The sequence below is a fragment of the Lissotriton vulgaris genome, chromosome 1_2, assembly GCF_964263255.1.
Source record: "Lissotriton vulgaris chromosome 1_2, aLisVul1.2, whole genome shotgun sequence".
Taxonomy (NCBI): domain Eukaryota; kingdom Metazoa; phylum Chordata; class Amphibia; order Caudata; family Salamandridae; genus Lissotriton; species Lissotriton vulgaris.
Window position 1 is genome coordinate 361,815,246 of NC_141686.1, and position 22,010 is coordinate 361,837,255.

The 22,010-nt window shown below is 47.3% G+C and overlaps 1 protein-coding gene across 1 annotated transcript in view; it reads right to left on the reverse strand.

Annotated features, from left to right (window-relative positions):
* Positions 1–718: 718 nt before the first annotated feature.
* Positions 719–22,010, reverse strand: part of LOC147736866 (uncharacterized) — a 52,159-nt gene continuing 30,867 nt past the window's right edge. Inside the window, 3 exon segments of the mRNA XM_086952715.1 lie at positions 719–953; positions 1,152–1,576; positions 10,200–10,263. Of these exon segments, the coding sequence (XP_086808841.1) occupies positions 719–953; positions 1,152–1,576; positions 10,200–10,263 (724 nt within the window).

The following is a 22,010-nucleotide window of genomic DNA, read 5'->3' on the forward strand; positions in this document are numbered from 1 at the left end:
TAAATCCCTCTCCCTCCCCCCACCCACAGCGGCACCTCAAATGTGCCGACAGTACCACCATCACCCAACACAACTATCACATTGCAACTGTTGTTAATAAGGAAAAAATCATTGCGAAAGCAGAGTGATCTAAGGGGATCTCCCATGTGGGGGGATGCCAGTGTGCAATGAAATCCTCCCTCAGTACTGATGGTCAAGGGGGGAGGGTACTTGGCAAACATAGTGCGATGATCAAACAACGCCAGATAAGTCACAGTCAAAAAAAAATTCCCCCCTTTTAAAAAGGGGGGAACTACATTTTTTTGTTTGTCCCCCCCCCCTTGTCCCACCTTCCCTCCCCCCAAAAAAGGGGGTGGGGAGAAAAAGAGGGTGGGAGTACAGCCCCAAGAGACATCAGTAATAGGGGGGACAGATCTTGCCCACATAAGCAGGGTGAGAGTTTATAATAGGGAATGATACAGTCATTATGCATTAAGATGCAGAACTTATCTGTGGCTTGAGAGCGGAGCATAGGACGGTGTAGTCCAGAACCAGCTGGGTGCAGCAAGAATGTACACAACTCGACATCACTCCCCAGAGTCCCCAGCAGTATGGCCGCACCGACGGTAGAGTTGGCGTGTCGCAGAACTAGGATGGCACACTGCAGCTGGGTGGCAAGGTTCTTCACGGGACAAAAAACAGAGAGGTATTTCACGACCAGTGGGGCAAGAAACTAAACTCAGTCAGCACTCAATGATGGCGATTGGGAGAGTCGCTCTGGAGAGTCCCTCGTCTGAGTGTATTTTTTGACGGTGCGAAGAAAGTCATCCACCTGCTGTTCGTTCATGAAGAAGTGATGCTTATCCCTGTAGGTGACTCTCAGACGTGCTGGATAGAGCAAAGCATATTCAATTTGAAGTTTGCGGAGTTCTTGCTTGTCCGGAAGAAGTTTACGGCCGGCCTCCTGCACAGCCCTTGTGAATAGGGGGAAGTTTGAGAAGTTTGTAAGAAATTGTAAGTTCTGATGATCTCTGGCCAGCCGCAGCGCAGCGTCTCTGTCCCTGTAATTTAGTAGGCAAGCAATTATCGGCCTCGGATTAGCCCCTGAGATGAGAAGGCTTCCGCTCCAAAGGTTGTGCGTTGTAGATGTTCAAGGAAATCTTCCATCCTACCGGTGTTTGTGCTGTAACGCGATGTTATTGCGCCGACTTCTAGTCTCCAAGACCTCATTCTTGGCAGCAATCACCTTTAAGAGCTTATCCATCTGGGACATTTGGTGGAACATCTGCGAGGTAGTGTCTTCCGTATCTGAAATACGCTTCTCCGCCTCCCTGATCCGCTCATCATGTTTCTCAACCTTTTGGACTATGTAGTCCATGCGCGTGCTCATTGAGTCCATTTTGGTAGAGAGGTCAGACAGGCTGCGGCGCGTGTCCAATTGTAGTGATCTGACCTCATCTTCCGGAGCTGGAAGGGGGACTGAGGAGGACGCTGCGGTTGATGGCTCCGGATCTTCAGTGTAAGATTGTGTGACAGATCTCTTGGCATTAAAGGCGAGTTTAGTTTGTCGGCCTTCGGGCTTCACCATGCAGTCTGCCTAACAGGCAAAGTGGCCTGGTACAGAAAAAAGGCAAAGACCAACGCGGATTTGTTCCTCTGCAAGAGGGGCAGCGGTGAAGAAGGCCAGGCTAATACCAGGCAGAGGGTCAGCAAAACGGTGCAAATCGGCAGAGGTGGTGGTAAATGACAGCCGTAGGTTGGGTGTGGCAAGGAGGTCCAGCGACAAGGGACCGAGAAATCAGTTTCTGGTGTGGATGCCAGGGGCAATGTAGCTAGAGCGGAGTGCAATTAACAGCTTCAGTGGAGCAGACGAGCAGTACCGTGCCGGGGAATTATATAGTTTCAGTTTCATTGAGCTTTATTAGCATAAAAGTACAAACATTTCTCATAATTAGTCATAAAAACATTTACATAATCCGTCATCTTAAAACAAAGTTCAACTATAGAGCTATTCAATGAGGACATGGCAGAAATATCACGCATATTCAATAGCAGCTTCAATACTAAAGTGCCAAAGGGCAAAGTGCAAATATTTCAAAAAGTAGCAGCAAAGAATCATTAGAACACATTAAGAATTACAGATAGCAGCATCATACAAAAAGTGCCAATGTGCATAATGCAGGTAACGGTAGAAGGAATAGCAGCAAAAAAGGCAAAATTCCAAACATAGTGCACTATACACCTGCATATTAATCATATTACATATTACCCTATTTAAATATAAAATCCCAAAATGCCTATAGTACATCTTAATACCACATTCAAGAATTAATGGAAGAACGTGAGCGAATAGCCATTTTTTAAAAAGTGCAGACTCGATATGTTAAATCATCATTGTTAAGCTGAAGAATAGTTTTATATGCAACCTTGAAATCCGTTATTCCCATTGTCCTAAAATATGGTATCAGTAACTGCATACTATACTTTTGATAAAAGGTGCAGAAAAAGAAAAAATGCAGCATAGACTGCTTTCCAAAATTGCCACAAGGGCAGGCCAGGTCCTCAATATTGGGTCGATAGCCTATGGGGAAGCACAGCAAATATTTTATTGTACCCGATCTAAGGCGAAAAAGAACGCTTTGCTCCCAACGAGTGATGTCACCTTGGAGATATCTAGCAGGTAAACGAGAAGGAGGTCCGCCTTCTTCGGCCATTAATATATATTGTCCCATGGATACTTTGGTAAGCTCCTGTGCATATCTTATATCCCTATAATATTTATATAAAACTTCACGGACGATCTTTCTATCAATTCCATCTGGTTGGTCAGGTTTATGAAAAATATGGCCAAGATTAACTGCTGTCAAAATTCCCCGTACCTCCACGAGCCATGGTATGTCACCTCCCCTGTCACATTTTAAACAATCAGCCAAGATCTCCCTTGTTAGCGAGGCTGCCGGATTTTGCCAGACCTTTAACCAAAACATGGCAGGGCGGGACCTAATATAATCCTCCAAGTAAGGTAATCTTAACTCATTATGACAGACAAAAGTAGATGATGAAATTGGTAAACCCAAAATTCTCCTACAAAATCTGCCTTCTTCGGCCTGGACACTTTTCAGGTTTATGAAACCCCAAATTTTAGCCCCATAAGTCAGAATTGGTGCGCATTGTGTCCTATAAATTTTAAGTAAGGACAATACTACCTCGATTCTTTTTGGTTGGGGGAGGCTTATTACTGAGTTTATTGCTTTTAAAAATTTGGCCCGTCCATATGACAGATGGGGTGTCCAGGATCCGTTACCCGAAAATTGTAAACACAGATACGGGAAAGTGCGAGTGCATAACAAGGAGTCTGAGCCCAAGGTAATAGCATTAATAAGACATTTTTTAGGGCCACAACACATTAAAAAGGATGTCTTAAGATGTGTACAAAGATTCAGGCTATTCATAAAATCTACAAAACCCCTAACTAAAATACGAAGAGCATTGGGTGTGCGCCCCATTAAAACAGCGTCATTTGCTTATAATAGGGCGGGCAATTTGTTGCCATTGATTATTGGGACATCTGTAGTTTGGTCGGACAGTACATTGTGTAGCTCATTAATGTATAAAATAAATAAAAGTGGGGCAAGGACGCACCCTTGTCTGATGCCTCTTCCAAATACTATGTCCCCTGAAACTGCCCCGTCCATACTTATTCTCACCCGCGCCCTTAGATCCCTATGTAAATATGCAAAAAAATGCACCATGTCTTTATCCAACCCAAAATCTAAAAGGCATTGCCAAAGCCTGGATCTATTAACAAAATCAAAGGCGGATGTAAGGTCCATAAATGCCAGGTAGAGGGGACTGTGTCGGGCGATGGTATATTTACATATGATTAAATTAAGATTGAGACACTATTCCACCATTCCAAGATGACTTCGGAAACCCAACTGGCATTTATTTATTATGTTTTCCTCCTCTGCCCAAGTTCTGATTTTGTTAAATAAAACCCTCCCCAATATCTTAAGAGTGTTATCAATTAGAGAGATTGGTCTGTAACAACTCAGGTTAGATCTATCTCCCTTCTTAAAGATGGGGACAATTACAGAATTTCAGTGTTATTAAATTAATAAAAACTTTGAGTAGCAAGGGAGCCCAAAACTCTGGCCTAGATTTTATACGGTCGATTGGTATCCCATCCGGACCTGGGACTTTGTTTCCCAGGCTCTGGTTTATTGCATCCTCAACCTCTGACAGAGATATTTGAATTTGGGCAGGTGTGAGGTTTTCAAAAATATCTTCGCACTCAGATGTGGCAGCATATATTTTTGAAAAATGGGCTATCCAGGCTTTGCTTGTTATATTACAGCTTAAAGGGGTAGACGAAGTATATAGTAGGGAATAGCGTGAACCACCTGCGTGCAGAGTTGTGCGTAGAGCCGGCACAGGGTCCCCTCACCGGGGCATAGGGCTCAAATTGATTAAAAGTGAAGATTCAGGGAGGTGCACCCACAGAGCTCCCACCGGAGCAGTGATAGCGAAGACCAGAATTATCCTGTTTGAAGCAGTAAGAGGCGCAAAGTCCAATCAAGGGCGCCGGCCGGCGCAGTAGGTAGCAATGGCAACAGATTGTCCCCATGCATGCAGAGTTGTGCAGAGGAACGGCACAGTATCCCCTCACCATGGCGTAAAAAAGGGGCGTCGATTCAAGCAGGTGTATTCACAGTATTCCCGTCAGTGTGGGGACGTGCCATAACTGTCCTGTCTAAGGCAGTAAGAAGTGCCAAGCGCCAAATACACTCAGCGTTGGCAGCTAGCGCAGCACGTGGCAATGGCAGCTGAGTTTGTGCGGGGGAGTGGTGATTCAGGTTCCCCTCACCGTGGCGCAGGGCAAAAGCTGAGTAAAGATTTAAGTTCAGGCAGGAGCAGTCACAGAATGTCTACCAGAGTGATGGTGTGTCTGAGGCTGTGATGAGCGCCAAGTATTAAATGCAGGCAGTTCTGCTCCTGTGAAGCCTCCAGCGCAGCAAATGCACAGAGTGAAGAGGCGCTCAGGAGCTGCGGCGCACTGCGGGGAGCCGAGGTGCCAGCGGACAGTTATGGCGGGCGTCAGAGGGAATCAGCAAAGGAGCGACGCACTAGGAAGCGTGAGCGGGTATAGTTAGCCTCACCTCAATCTTGTCCGGGGGATCGGGAAATTGGATGCAGATGTCACGGGCCTCGCAGCTTAAGGTAGGGGCATATGCAAGTGCGGTCCAAGTGCAGCCCGCCTCATCTCCATCTTGTCCAGGGGGTCGGGAAGCTGAATGCCACCATCACGGCCCCAGCTGCTTCAGGCAGGAGCGTGTAAGCGTGCATGCAGGCCACCACCGCTATCTTATACGGGGGCGGGGAGTTGAATGTTGCCGCCACTGGCCTCGCAGTTGCAGGTAGGGCCGTCAGTGGCCCCAAGAGACGTCTTCGGCAAGGGGGCGGAAGACTCACTACTCTCGCGGCCCAGGCGCCGCGTGGAGAGCCCCAAGTCTCTAGTAGCCAGTCCAGCCGCACACTCGGCACCACAGGCTGTCACTGATGTCTCGGGCAGCTTCCCCAGCCGATGACAGCGCCGGCAGACATCGCCAGGGGCTGAGTCTGGAGCGACATATAGTAGGCAGCTTCAATGTACTATTCCCATTCTGAGATGACGATATGCAGTCATTTGATCAGGATAAATGACAAGGCAGTTTGCCAAGTGTCCAGAGCCTCACAGGCGTGCGGCCATTTTGGTTGTGTGCCTCCTAGCGCCCCCCAACTGCCCAGTGTCTGTATCTACTCGGGTCCAGAGATATATCTACATTCAGGATCTTAGGTCTTCCCATTTGAATCCCCTCGCTACTCCGTACTTTAAACGCTAGAAATTGGGGGGACTAAGATTTGCGGTCCTGGCCCCTCAATTTTGGAATTCTCTCCCTCAGGACATTAGATCGATCATATCATATCCTCAATTTTGGAAACTTTTAAAGGCCTGCCTCTTTCGCCAGGCTTATGAATTAATCACTTAGCGGCAGGACTCCCTTGTCCGCAGCGCCATGAAACCTTGTGGTGTGCGCGCGCATTATAAGTATTTTTAACATAACATAGCATACAGTGCTTTTTTGATTTCAAGAAGATTTTATTGAGAGAGATAATGATCCAAATAATAAAAACCAAGTACAATAGAGGTGATACAATCTGACATACGTAAAAAAAAAAAAGAGAGAATATACATCACTCAAGAAGTAAGTAAAATAGATGTAAATAAATTAAAAAAGACAATCAATGCAAAGTTGAGAATATGAACCAATATAGGCTGTCAGTGATCAAAAGCAAAACGCATCACTCTCTAAAATTGAGGATGGGGACAAGGGAGGAAGTAGAAGAAAAGAAAGAAAAAAAAAAGGAAAGACGGGAGAAAGACCCAGCAGAAAGAAAGAACGGGATGAGAGGACAGGAAAGCTGAAAGAAGAGAAAAAAGAAGGATTCCCACATGAGCGACCCAATGTAACACAAAGAACAAACAACAATTAGACAGACGAATCAACAGGGAATTGAGGTACTAACCCTTTCGAGGAGAGTTCCATATAGTCATCCAAGGTTTTCCAAACCCCTTTAGAGATGGAAGGCGATAGGTGTGCTAGATCTACTGAGGTGTGGGCACTGCGTAAGAAGGATACCCACGCCCACCACGTATGGTAAGAGACAGACGAAAAGGATTTTTAACATAACATAACATTTAACATCGTCTAAATGGGACAACCTGGAAAGTCCATCTGCATTGGCAGTCCCAGGTCTCTGTTTCACGTCAAAGTCTATTCCCTGTAGGGAGATGGACTACTTTAGCCGTCCTTTCATTTGCAATAACCATCGGAGAGGCCTGTGGTCGGTTTGAACTAGGAAGTGAGAGCCAAACAGGTTTGACCTAAACTTCTCAAGGGACCAAACCACAGCAAAAGCGTCCATCTAACTGGCACTTCAATGCTGTTCCCTGGGGATTAATCAATCAATCAATCAAACGAATTTGTAAAGCACGCTACTCACCCGTAAGGGTCTCAAGGCGCTGGGGAAGGGGGGGGAGTCGCTACTGCTCGAAGAGCCAGGTCTTGAGCAGTTTCCTGAAGGAGAGGTGGTCCTGGGTCTGCCGATGGTGAGTGGGGAGGGAGTTCCATGTCCTGGCTGCCAGGTAGGAGAAGGATCTTCCTCCGGTGGTGGCTCTGCGGATGCGTGGGACGGTGGCGAGGGCGAGGCTGGCGGAGCGGAGCTGGCGGGTGGGTGCGTAGAATGTGAGGCGGTTGTTGAGGTATTTGGGACCCATGTCGTGGAGAGCCTTGTGTGCGTGGGTGAGGAGTCTGAACGTGAGCCTCTTGCTGAGGAGGAGCCAGTGCAGGTCTCTCAAATGAGGAGAGATGTGGCTGTGGTGGGGGATGTCCAGGATGATTCATGCCGAGGCGTTCTGTATGCACTGGACTCTTTTCTGGAGTTTGCCTGTGGTCTCAGCGTAGAGGGTGTTCCCGTAGTCCAGTCGGCTGGTGACGAGGGCCTGGGTGACCGTCTTCCTGGTGTTGGTGGGGATCCATCGGAAGATCTTTTGGAGCATGTGTAGGGTGTTGAAACAGGATGATGAGACGTCGTTGACTTGCTTGGTCATCGTGAGGGAGGAGTCCAGGATGAAGCCCAGGTTGCGTGCATGGTCCGTTGGCTTGGGGGCGGTGCCCAGGGCGGGGGGCCACCAGGAGTCGCACAGGCGGAGGGGGATGGTCCCAGAATGAGGACTTCCATCTTGTCAGAGTTCAGTTTCAGACGGCTGAGCTTCATCCATTCCGCGACGTCTTTCATTCCTTCCTGGATGCTGGTTCTGGCGGTGGCGGGGTCGTTGGTGATGGAGAGGATCAGCTGGGTATCGTCAGCGTAGGAGATGATGTTAAGGTTGTGTTGGCGTGCGATGGTTGCGAGGGGGCTCATGTAGATGTTGAAGAGGGTGGGGCTGAGCGAGGATCCTTGTGGGACGCCGCAGATGACTTTGGTGGCCGCGGACCGGTACTGGGGGAGGCGGACTCTCTGGGTTCTTCCGGTGAGGAACGAGAAGATCCACTCCAAGGCCTTTCCTTGAATTCCGACGTTGCTGAGGCGCTGAATTAGGGTGGGGTGGCATACGGTGTCGAAGGCTTCTGAGAGGTCCAGGAGGATGAGGGCAGTTGTTTCCCCATTGTCGAGCATGGACCTGATGTCGTCGGTAGCTGTGATGAGGGCGGTCTCGGTGCTGTGGTTTGCTCGGAAACCGGACTGCGACGGGTCGAGGGATCCGTTTGTCTCGAGGAAGGCAGAGAGTTGTTTGTTGACAGTCTTATCGATGACTTTGGCCGGGAAAGGGAGGAGCGAGATGGGTTGGAAGTTCTTGAGGTCTGTGGGGTCCGGGTGGGTTTCTTCAGGAGGGCGCTGAGCTTGGCGTGTTTCCAGCTCTCCGGGAAGGTGGCGGATGCGAAGGAGCTGTTGATGATGTCCCGGAGTTGGGGTGCGATGATGGAGTCGGCTATGTTGAAGATGTGGTGTGGGCAGGGGTCGGTAGGGGAGCCGGATTAGCCGGATTAGCCTTCTACTGATGAATGCCACTGGCTGATCTTGACCGTGGTCATGTTTTTGGGATAGCACTGCTCCTATACCATGTTCAGATGCATCAGTCTGCACAATGAATTGCCTGACATAATCTGTAGCTTTCAGAACAGCTGCAGAGCACATTGCTTCCTTAAGCGTGTCAAAAGCCATTAGACAGCTCACAGTCCAGTTCACTCTTTTTGGGCATTCTTTTGGAAGTCAGTTCTGTGAGGGGTGCCACAATGGTGCCATAATCCCTCACAAACCTCCTATAGTGCCAGGGAAGCCTAGGAAGGCCCTCACTTGAGTCTGGGTAGTTGGAGCCACCCAGTCCAGAATGGTCTAGATCTTGAAATTGAAATTGAAATTAAAATATTTATAAAGTGCACATACACCACCCGGTTTCTTGGCGCTGGGGACACAGACCAAGGGGGAGTGAAGAGCCGGACGACTAACGTGGAAAAGCTTGAGCAAACAGAAATGTTTTTAAAGATTTGCGAACTTCTGAGTATCTTGGGTTGTAAGGGCTGAACCTGGCCTCCACTCACATGGTGACCCAAGTATGCAACCTTTCCCTGACCTATCTGGCACTTGCATGCCTTGATAATGAGGCCTGCACTTCTCAGAGCCTCTGGTACTTTCCTAAGGTGGATCAGGTGATTCTGCTAGGTGGAGCTAAAGACAGCAATATTGTGTAGATATGCTGCACTCAGGATTACAATCCAGCAAGAGCTTAGTTCACCAACCTTTGAAAAGTGTCAGGTGCATTTTTCAAACCAAAGGGCATTACAGTGAACTGATAATACCCATCTGGGGTTGAAAATGCAGATATTTCTTTTGCTCCTGGAGTCGTCAGACCTATCAGCCAGTACTCTGATGTGAGATCAAACATACTCAGATACTTACCTGCTCCCAACCTGTCAATATGTTCATCTGCCCATGGAATTTGGTATGCATCGCTTTTGGTCACAGCATTAACACCCCAATAGTCCACACAAAACCTAATTTCTTTCTTACCATTCTGGTTACGAGGCTTGGGGATTAAGACAATTTTGCAGGTACAGAGGCTCTCAGAATGCTTTAGAACTCCCAATTCCAGCATCATACTTACTTCAGCTTTGATGTTCTCTTTCACATGTTCAGTCGACCTGTATGTTTTATTCTCGACAGGTAGGCTTTCGTCAGCGTCTACATCATGGATACACCAGCTATTCTGGCGAGAGGTCTAAAAGAAGAGCTCAGCAAACCGATTTAGGACTTGCCTGCAATCAGCCTCCTGATGGGCAGGTAGGGTGTCTGACAAGACCGCACCTTCCACTGACCCATCTTTTGGATTGTCGGACAGGTCAGGGACAGGTTCACTCTTTGCTTCCTGATCCTCATCTGTAACCTTGAGCATGGTCACATCTGCCATGTCATAGTAGGGTGTAAGGCAGTTGACATGGAAGACACTCTTATGATTATTGTCAGAGCCATGGTCTACCAGGTAGATGACCGCTCCTTTTCTTTCTAGGATAGGGTAGGGCCCACTCCACTTACTTTGCCGAGCCCTAGGAGCCATAGGACCCAAAACTAACACCATCTGCCCTGGCTGGAACTCAACCATAGCAGCCTTTTGGCCTTACCAGAGCTTCTGGAGCTAGGTTGTCCTGAATGTTTTTGCTTGCTTTTTCCATGTACTTATACATCCTGGAGCAAAAGCCAAGCACATAGTCAACTATCTCTTGCTAAGGTTCAACAAGAGGTTTCTCCAATCCCTCCTTCACAAGGCATAGTGGTCCCGACAGGAAACCCAAACAGAAGCTAAAATAAGGAGGACCCCACTCCCTTCTGTGGGCCTTCCCAATAGGCAAAAAGCGGGCATGGAAGTAAGACATCCAATCTTCTTTTGAATTTTTCAGGAAGTCCACCAATCAAGCCCTTCATGGTCTTGTTAAATCTTTCAACAAGGTCATTACACATAGCAGAGTGGCTTTGGCCACACTGACCAGGAATTCTGCAGCGGGGGATTGGAGGTCCCACATTTGGACCCCTAATATTATGCCGTTCAATTGCAACATGCAGCTCTATGGCTCAACACAGTCCCTAGTTGGAAAATGCGGCTCTTGGCGGGAATGGTGGACGCTGGTTGTCTTCCAGAGCTGTTAATGGAGGAATCAGGAACACCGAGAGATACTCCATATATTGTGCGACAGGTGGCCAGAGTATGTTAATGGTTTGTAGTGAGAGTACTAAAGCGCGCACCATTCCATAGGGAGCTCCCAATCTGGATATTAAAACCAATCAGGTTGATAGCACTCAGTATGTCCTTCCAGGCATGGAGGGATGGGGATGCGAACAATAGTACCCAGATGGGACTTATCCTAAGCCAGGGGCAATTTTTACAATATTCGGGCTTGGCAGACACAAATAAGCACACCTGGCCATGCTATCCGACAGCTCCGCTGCATACTCAAACTCTTGAGATACTGCTAACCTATGGAGCGTGTAGACACCTAAGTATGCATCTTTACAGAACAATGCGATCAGATACAGTAAGCACTACACATGGGCCCGAGATTCCAATGGAAGATCAATACTGGCAGGGGGCCTATGAACTAATACGCATGGTTTCTAGTAATGCCCATTTTCGACTGATACATTATAATTTTCTGCAAAGAACCTACTTAACGCCACAACACCTTCATCGAATGGTCGGGTCTTGCCCAGATATATGCTTGCGCTGCAACACTGTGGGGTCTGATTTCTTACATTAACCATGGTCCTGCGATGAAATACACTCCTTCTGGCAACTAGCTGTCGAAGAAATGGTGCATGCCACACAACTAAGTATTGAGCTGACACCCAAATGCTGTTTATTAGGCCTCTTTAGATGCCAGAAGAGCACAAGATAACCTATAGATTTGGTCTGTCGCCTATGGAACTGGCATGAAGTAGAATTGCAATCACATGGCTGCTACAGCATGCCCCAACGATTGTGCCACGGCATAGAGATGGGCCTCTTCTTCTACGGCAGACGCTTCTATCTCGTCTTGGTCAGATTCTTGCCCGAAGATATCCAGAGTGTGTTGAATGCTTTGACGCTGCCTCTCTCGTCATCGAGCCTGATGATCGGGTAGAGTCCTCTTGGACTGAAACGACTTACAAGCGTCGCAGTCTTCCTCCTTGTGCTCCGGAGAGAGGCACAAGTTACAAACTTGATGTAGGTCGGTGCGAGGGTACTTGGCGTGGCACCTAGGACAGAAATGGAATGGAGTCCGTTCCATTTGCAGATGGCTGGCTCTATGCAGCAAGGCCTGACGGTTGCCCACGAGGTTTTCTATAGAAAATGGAGAGTTTGTCGATCTATTTGAAATGCAGAGAACAGGTAAACGGGTACTGAAACATTACCATTGAGGGTAGAGTGGAATGCGCACTGAGGGGCACCCGAAGAGCGGTTTCACAGAGCAGCAATACACATCCAAACCTGTTTGGGGTAAAAAAACAATCCAACAATGGAGTCGATGCCCATGCGCACTATCACCGAAAGGTGGAGTCACCTTACCTCGTGACTGGAAAGACTTCTTCAAAGAAAAACAACTTGCAAACCTCCGGACACAACAAAAGATGGCAGGAGTATGCAAAGCATGTGCATCTACAGCATACATGCTTCGAACAGAGGATTAATGGCCCCAAATCCCTGCCTTGGTATCTGGTCATGTTGTGGCTGAGTGTGCCATGTGATGTGGCAGGCTATAGTGCTTGGCGTGATTTGGTCATTTTTGACAGGTGGAGTGCTGAAAGGTTAGGAAAATTTTGATTTTCTTTGTTTTTGGGACCGTGTGTAATAGTGCGGTACCTACCGTATGATGTAAATTAATTACATTGCTAATATACCATAAGGATGTGGGGTGAGTGTTATTAGGGCCGAAGCCTTGCCGATTATATGCAGGATAACAGGTCTGGGAGGTCACTACTGACTAGCAGGTTAGCAGCTGCACAGGCCTTGGGCATTGATCCTATTGAGGATAATATGTGACGGGCCACTGGTGACTGGAGCTGGCTAGCAACAGCGCTAGCCTCTGGTATTCATTACAGGCAGGGTAACAATGCATGTCAATATTGACTGGAACTGGTTGGCAGTGGAGTTAACCTCTGGTTTTGAATATTTGCAGGATTTAAGGTACAGGGGTCACCACTGACTGGAGTTACTTAGCAGGATAATAGATATGAGGGGGCCAATACTGACTGAAGCTGGTTAGTATGAGCACTAGTCCCAAGGTGCTACTAATGACTCAAGTTGGCTAGAATGATAACAGGTCACAGGTGCCAGTACTAACAGGAGCTGGCTAGTAGGATAACATACAGGCCCAAGGGGCCACTACTGACTGGAGCTGGCTAAAAGTATAACAGGTCCAAGGGTGGTGGGGTGCGAGTGGCACCAGAGTTGGCTAGAAGCATTGACGACCTTTGGTATTGATTAAGTGCAGGATTATAGGTCACAGGTGGTACTGCTGAATACAGCTGGCTAGCAGCAGTGGTGGCCTCTAGGAAGAAGGAATTCAGAATGCATAACTGGATATACTGGTTTCTTTAATACCGATAAGTGTTTACACATGACCGCCACAATGTGTAGTAATATATTACATTACCCAATTACAAGATTCTTATTTTAATTTGATGTGTTTGTTAGCCTTAATATGCCTGCAAAGTTACATGATTCTATTAGGGCCCAGAACCATTTTATTTAGTGATGTCCATCTGCACACTTTCCTACATCTTGTAGTAAATTGAATATTGAAACAAGCATTTACAATGCAATAGGTCTCGCAGCATTAAAGTTTGAGTTATTGGCATTGTGTATGACAATGCGTTGCATAAAATTTTTAGCAAACTTTGAATTGGTGAGCAGTGAGAGTGTGTGCAAGAGTATGCTGTTGGTCACAGCTGTTATTATTCACACAGCTCTGATGATGCACCTCACGCACGGGGCTGACGCAGTAATTATTCACACAGCTCTGATGATGCACCTCAGGCACGGGCTCACAGCTGTTATTATTCACACGGCTCTGATGATGCACCTCAGGCACGGGCTCACAGCTTTTATTATTCACACAGCTCTGATGATGCACCTCAGCATGGGGCTGACGCAGTTATTATTCACACAGCTCTGATGATGCACCTCAGCACGGGGCTGCCGACAGTTATTATTCACACAGCTCTGATGATGCACCTCAGGCTCGGGACTCACAGCTGTTATTATTCACACAACTCTTATGATGCACCTCAGGCACGGGGCTGATGCAGGTATTATTCACACAGCTCTGATGCTGCACCTCAGCACGGGGCTCACAGCTGTTATTATTCACACAGCTCTGATGATGCTCCTCAGGCACGGGGCTGACAGTTATTATTCACACAGCTCTGATGATGCAACTCAGGCACGGGGCTCACAGCTGTTATTATTCACACAGCTCTGATGATGCACCTCACGCACGGGGCTGACGCAGTTAATATTCACACAGCTCTGATGATGCACCTCACGCACGGGGCTGACGCCTCATGAAAGTGCCTGTATTTCTGAGCCTCCCTTGAAACTTGAAAGAGAGGCAAATAAGTTCCCTAAATATTATAGGAGAGGATAAATAACTATTCTACCATTATTCTTCGTTTGCTTCAACAAAGTGTTTGTGGGTCTTGAAGTACTTTGGCCAAATAGGGAGACTAAAAATACCAGCATGCAAGTGCTTTTTATTTACTTTCAGATGACGACCGCGTCGTACGTCACGGACGCTCTGACCTTCCTGCGCGTAGTGTGATCGTATTGCACTGTCCTGCCCTCCCACTGCAGCGGCGGGAGGCAGGGCTTGGCCTCAGTGGTCCAGGAAGGGTGCGCTCCCTCAAGGCTCAGCCAGCAGCAGGACACTCATGGTGCCCGTATCGCCCCCGTGATGCCTCTCCCCTGGGTAGGAAATGCCAGTGTGACCAGCAGTCTCCACGGAAGAAGCCGGACTAACGCTGGTGGGGCGCCGGGAACTAGGCGATGTGCCTGGTGGGTCGGAATCCGATGCCCCACATGGGCCGGGAGGAGTGGCGCAGATGCGGTGAGTTGGCCTTAGTTGGAGGAGGGATGCGGGAGGGTCTCTGTGCGCTTGTGTGTGTGTGCGGCGGCGGGGGGGTGCCTCTGTATGTATGCGTGCGTGTATGTGTGCTCGTATATGCGTGTGCGTGTGTGTGTCTCTGTGTGCGCATGCGTGTTTGAAAGCAGGGGGAGGTGTGGCTGTGTGTGTTTGCGCTTCCCAGGAGACAGGAGAAGGCCACAGCGTGCACTTTCTAGCGCACGCGGCCTGCTCCGATCCGATTTTTCAAGATGCACGTGGCCATCTCTTGTCTCCTGGGAAGCTGAGACAATAGGTCTCTGGCGCGAACAATAGGTCTCTGGCGAGAACGCGCTTTCGCGCAGTTAACGCCACGAGACGTAAAAAGCAGTTAAGGCTGTAGAAAGCCAGATGGAGGACTTGGCCAACTCAATGTAGACCGAGAAGAAGGAACAGAAGACTGCAAAAAAGTGACTCCAAACCTGGGGGAAACTTCAAATCGATGTGGTGAAGGTCCTAGATGCCAAGATTGAGCATCTCGATAATCTTTTACGAGGAAAGCAGCTGAGAGTACTCCGAGTCTCATCATGAATCCAGGCTGACACTTTGAGAAAAATGTAAAGTACAGCAGAATTCAACTTGGTTGGGAAGGAGATCGAGAACTCCTACCGTTAGTGGGGCAAATGTATACATCTCCCCACAATACTTGGAGAAACAATATGGTCACTGTGGGAACAGAGATGGTGAACTTGGAAAATGTGAGCCTGCACAAAGAATTATCAGCCACTATCAAAAAATGCACAATTATGATGGAGGAGGAACAGCTCCTCTTATTTTCCAAGCTAAGCCCAGAGATGATTTCATGCACTTTCATGTAAGAGGGCTATTCTGGGGGTGAACAGAAACCTGGAGGGGAAGGGAATTGTGGCTTTGACAGGTACCTGGCGAAGTTTGAGGTGGAACATGGGGGGAACAAAATATGTGCTATCCCAGCAGACTGATTCATCAAAGAGTTTCTGAGAAAGTTTGTAGTTGAAAGTTTGTCCCCTTAATGGGTGTGTACCCGACTGCTTATAACACTGGTATCTCAACTTTTTACCATGACCCTAGTGTTATGCTATCCTAGGGTGTCCACAGAGGCATAGGCCTATCTCCAGTAATGCAAGGTCCAGAAACTGTTCGGCGACTTGGAGAGATGCACATAGCTCTGGACTACTATTACTGTCCCATGTGCATCACATAAAGCGGTGCTGGCAGGGTACCATGTTTTGTCAATCTTTAGTGTGACCAAACCTTATGGTTATAAAGGGTGCGGACTTCTGACCCCTCTAATGTAAAGTTCTACTATTGTGTGAAACCCAAAATCTTGCTTTGACATTCCTTATCCATGTCGACCGAGTGTATGTGTAGTAAGTGTGTATCACATAGCCTGAGTTCTGGGACCAGTGGGATCCATTCGGAATGCCCTTGGGTTAGCATAGCACAAGATAGAGGAGGACAGCTTCCCCAGACAGTGAAGCAGATTGCCTGCATTCTTGTGGATGGAAGATGGGAGGGTCAGGTACCAAACTGAGGGAGGAAGGAGACAGGGCTCAGTTGGAAATTGAATGAGGACCTTGATTGGAAAGGACTGCTGATTTGGTAGGTACCAGAGTAGAGAGGCAGGACTATAGTTTCTGTTGTTCAAGTTGAGGACGTTTTTAGGTGTCTGCATGCCAGGCAGTTTTGCAGAGGGTAAGGGACAATACCTGAAATCAGCACAACTGCTAGAGAAGCAGGTGATCTACCTGCCTAGCTTCTAGACACCTGCCTCCCTTGCTTCAGGGGAAGGAAGGAGAGTGCTAAGGCCATTAATGAAGGGAAAATGTTCAGGAGGAGTTTTGCGGGCATGAGCAACACCCAGAGACTAACTGCACTTAGAAGTGAAGACATAACCAAAGCATTTTGTGCAGATTCTCCAGTAGCAGCCCCTACAGTCGACCGGGTACATCAATCAAGCCAAGTAGTCATTCTGTGCAGTCAAACACCCATGTGATGCCTGAAGTCTTGGTCCTATTGCAGCCGACCCTCAGGAGGATCCCTAGGAGAAACTGCAATTGCTGCTGAAGCAGATCACAGCTCAGGGACCACAAATGCCTAAAGGAGCAACCCTTCATGTGAACCAGGCCAGAGTCCACACCTACCTATAACATTCCTGTAGGCTGCATAGGCCAGGACAGACACCTGCTGAGCTCCTTCCCTGTCGCCAACTTCAGTGCCAAGTTAAATTGATTGGGTGATCAGATAACGGAACATTTCACAAAAGGCTGAACTAAACATGCAGTGACTGTTGCATAAGCAATCCCGTTAATTTGGGTACGTTCATTGAACTGAACTACCCCGAATGACTAATGGCCGAGTGAATGGCACATGTGCTTGTAAATGCATTAGAATGTAAGATCTAGACATGAAAACCACTCTCAAAACGCCACACAGCTGGTGGGCTGCTTCACTAAACATCGTACTCGTATTTACGACCTTGCAGCTGAGCCCTATTGAATACTGTCCTATTAGACTCTGCTGTGATAATAAAAGGCTGTGTTTCCACCAAAAATAGTATATGGTTTGACAAAGCATTTATTGTGGTTGTTGTTTGAAAGTTGAGTTCTGAGATCTTGCCCCCGACCCCAACACCATCATCCAGACAAAACAGTTGACCACTGAAAGCTGCTACCCCAAGAGTCAATTGCAGAAAGGGTGTTTATGGACCAGTTTGGAGCCATAGCAGAACAAACTCCAGGACACAAGTTGCAAATGACCTCAACCACCAGAGTTCGGGCCCAGTAGCCTGTCTGTACTGCAGCCCCCAAATGTACCCTACACACTGAACAACAGCTCCTAGTCCTTTACTCATCATCACCGTTATGTACAAAGTAAAACCAGTATGAGAAGTCTGGCAACTAATATAGTCTGGCAACAAATAAAGCTGAAATTACCATGAACATGGTCTTGGCTTTACACTAATAACGAGTTAGGTTTTCCATCATCTGTTAGAGACGTGCTGCTGGGCATTCTCCTAAGAACTGTTTGGACACAGTTACACAAATCGGAAAAGGGAATTTGAGGGGGAAAAGATAATCCTCAGTTAACATTACAATAAGTAAAAATGCTAGTAAGAAAAGCAGAGCATTGGGCGAATCTTAAATGTAGACCTCCAAGGATGTCATAGCAAAAACAAATTATTCTTACAAGTCCAAAACAAAGTTAAAACAACACAAGCATCCAACTTGTGCGCACATTTAGCTGTAGCAAAAAAAACCAAGCAAACTCACCGCCGCAGCCCGGCTTCAACAGGAAGCCAGGCAACCTTTGTTGGGATGGGGGGGGTCCGGACAAATACAGGAAGCAGGCGGGAATCTACCCCGCGCTCCTGTACCCGCCGGAAGATTTGCGTCTCAGCTAGCGGGGCTCCCGTGCTCGTGGAGAGCCCCGCGGCCCCTGCCTGTTGCCCAGAATGACCCGCTGGCTGCCGAGGGACACGCAAGAAGAACCTGGTGAGTGGGGTGTGAGGGGGTGTGTGCGCGTGTGTGTATGTGTGCGACGGCGGGGGTAGGAGGGGTTCTCTGTATGTATGTATGTGTGCGTGCGTGCATGGGCGCTCGTGTGTGTGTCTCTGGGTATGCGCATGCATGTGTGGTGTGTGGTGTTGGAGGTTCCCAGGAGACAGCAGCTGGCCACAGCGAGCGCGTTCGCGTGCGCGTGGCCCGCTCCGATCGCCTTCTCGGAGAGGAAATGTGCGCGGCCAGGTGCTGTCTCCTGGAAAGCAGAGTCGCTCACAATAGGTCTCTGGCGAGACAGCGCTTCGTGCTGTAATCACCACGAGACCTAAAACAGAAGTGTTATTTCCAGAAACAGTGAATTCTGCAGCTTGTGTATCTTTTATCTGCACCTCATGGACTCCTCACATTCCTCTCGAGAGAAGATTCTGCCTCCTACTCATGAGTGTCGTTTCAGTAACTGTTTCTGTCACGTTTTCATATTTCTTTTATTAGGAGAAAAGTGTATAAAAATACTTTGTGTAGCATTAGCATTATATACTCCAACTTGCTTTAAGGTGGATGCTCTCGTCCATTGCAAAGACAATTGTCACTTGTTAGTTTACTTGGCCTTTTGCTATTTCTGCATTAAATGTATGATAGATGTGTTGGCCTCCCGGAGTGTTGTGTTTTATTTTACATATGACAAGAGATGACAAGGAAAATGACAGTCCAGTATACACATTCTTCATATAAATCAACTAACAGTATACTGTTCTGGAGGTTCAGTCCCACAGACATTATCTCTACTTGAACGCAGACACCCTAGGAAGCATGTGCTTTTCAAACCAGTTGCCCTCTGATGGGCGTCCTCGCTATTGGATAAGTCAGTATGTCCGGAATTTTAGGAGGGTTACCGTATCTAGTGTACTCTGTTAGGCAGCGCTCACCTGTGGTAGTAAGATGGTAATAGGCACCGTATCACCTATGCACGGTGCAGGGCTTTGAGTTACAGAGCTCCTCACGCTGTGGAGAAGATTAGGTCACATTTACCCATTTTCCCATATTTGGTACTGATGAAATGCCATAGATTGCTCCATGACTACACGAGGCATGAAAAAAGTTGACCTGAAGCATAGACCCCAGCTTACCAGCAGGTCCATAGGTGATCGATGCTTTCACACAGTGATAGGGGCCATTAGTTCCTCAATTTCTCTGCCACTGTTTTTAATCTCAACATGGAGCAGGAAGATCACATTAACTATATTGTGGCAACTGGTCGATAGTTGATCTTATATTCAGACTTCACCAATCTCACATCTTATGACACAACACCCTCTGTCCTACTATGCTCATCCGGCATACTTAATAAAAGATCTTCGACAAAATGCCCTCTTGTGGTGCCCGCCAGGCATTGTAGCGCCGGCCTGGTGAGGAGTATAGCCCAATGATGAAGCATGTCACCTTCAGGTGAGTGAATGCAACTTGTCTTAAGAGCACATGCTTCCTAGGGTGTCTGCGTTCAGTTACAGATAATGTCTCTGGGACGAACCTCCGGAACAGTATACTGCGATTTGACTGTTTTATTATAACAAATGTACATAGCAGATATTGGCCCTTGCTTGTTTCACAAAAATGATCAGATACCTGCCTCGGAGCACAATTCTTACAGACAAGTATGGGGTTATCATGTTGCTGCTACAAGCTCCTTACCTGTGCGAGTTATCGGGAACGATGCAGGGGCAGACCCAAACTAGCCACACATGGAGATCAATGACAAATACTGAAGAATTAACAGAGCTTCCAAGCTGGTGACCATTACGTAATTGACCTTAAAAATAAAAGACACGTTTTTAGTATTCTGATGACTCATGACCATAAAAAACAAAGGTTATAAATTAAATATTGTGTCAAATATGGAACTAGATGTGCTGAATCTTATGTTGCCCCAGGTCATGCGTGACACCTTCCGCCACTATTGCTTATGGGACTTGTAGTTTTGTTTTTCTCATTAAAGGATGGGCTCTAAAGTCCCAGTATTCTAAGCGATGTTGGTCAAAATCAGAGGCCTGACGGAGGATGAAGCATGACTCTGCTCTGCTTAGCAGTGAGATGAATGACAGTTCCCCAGCCCTTCCATTCTTTGACCTACAGAGGCTCGTCGGCCATTCATACTTTTTTTGCAACGAGAAAGAAACCTTTATTGCAGCTTGTGTCAACTACAGAGATAAAACCCCTGGGCGTGTTTAATCAACTACTGACAAACATGAACAATCAAGAACATGAGTTTCTGGTAAACTATCAAGCACCCAATCAGAATCAGCCACCCTTCACACCCAGGAATTCTTGAGGCTTTGGAGAGGATGAATTGCACGTGGTATAAGAGGAACACCACATCGACTCAAAGCTCACTTCTCAGGGATGTACTGAAATGCCAGCCTCATGGCACACTTAGCCAGCTCTTTGCCTCCTCCTCCTCAAACTGTTGACCAGCTATCAGGGCAAATGAGCCTGCAGCAAAGCATCGCTGGCTTGGTTCCACACCGGACCAGGCAAGGGGGTCAACTCCATACTCCTCCAAGTCAGCAAGCACTCTGGTCGAGCCAGTCCTAACCCCACATGAATGTTCCCCATCACAACTATTTTAATGGTCCTAAGTTATGTTTCTGCCAAATGACTGAGTGAAAACGTGAAAGGTTTTACTATGAAGTGCAGAAAGAGAAATCATGAAGTTTTTCAATATTTCTGAGTCTGCCACAGTAAACAGGAGCATTATTTCTCTACAGCAGCAAATCATATATGTGGCCTGTTGAAAGCACGTTTGAATGAAACATGGAAGGCATTGCAGCCAACAATCCATGCAACAACATAGAGTGTAAGATAACTTGTGTTATTATTCCAGCAGAACAAAGTGCCATTCCTAATGTGTACGTCATTTTAAAGACAACCCCAGAAAAATGTATGGTCAGTGTTGTTATTCTGCCTGTTAAACCACAATCTCCATTAATGTGTCAGGAAATAAAATACTATGAGAAATCCTACTCTATGGGAGGGTGCTGCCTCCACTATATTGCTGGTTACTTCCAACATAATCTGATTTATACATACATACTCCAGGGTGCTGCCAGCTATCAGGTCTGCACACAGCAGTCTGGAGCCACTCAGGAAGGAGGTAAGCTCTTCATTTCATCTTAAGCCCTTAGGTTACATTCACAGCCAGATGGGTCCAGAGAACTTTATCCGCACTTTAACTGCGCCGAGCAGATAGATGTAGCACATCATAGTCTGTGTTGTGTGCTGGGTGATGCCTGGCATCTTATTATCGTTGGCGGATGGATGAAGCTCTGATAAGAGCTACTACAAGAAGAGCAGAGAAACAGGACCACAGATCGTCACAGAGCGACAACTGCCCAGAAGCTGAAGAAAGCACTGTGGAACAGCAAACCTCCTCCACCCTGGAGATTTTCCAGGGTAAGCAAACGATGGTAATGAAATGCAAACTGCAGCATTAAGGTCACACACTACAACATCATTCCCTTTAAACCAAAGTTAACAGCCTACATGAAAAAACTAAACAAAAAGCAACAAAACTAGAAAAAGCATTTCCAAATGCTGCAAAAGAGAAACAATTAATACAAATGAACAATATTAAACTTTGTTGGTACCTTAGTAATGTGCTTACTTCTGGGCTTCACTCCATCTGCAGCAATAACGCTCTGAAAGGAGAAATTACTGCTGTGAGTCTCGGAGTCTTCAGTGTTACTGGTCTCAGTCACGAAGACTGCGGTGTCGGAAGATAACTTTCTCTTATTTGGCTTTATTGTTCCACCAGTCACACCATCGC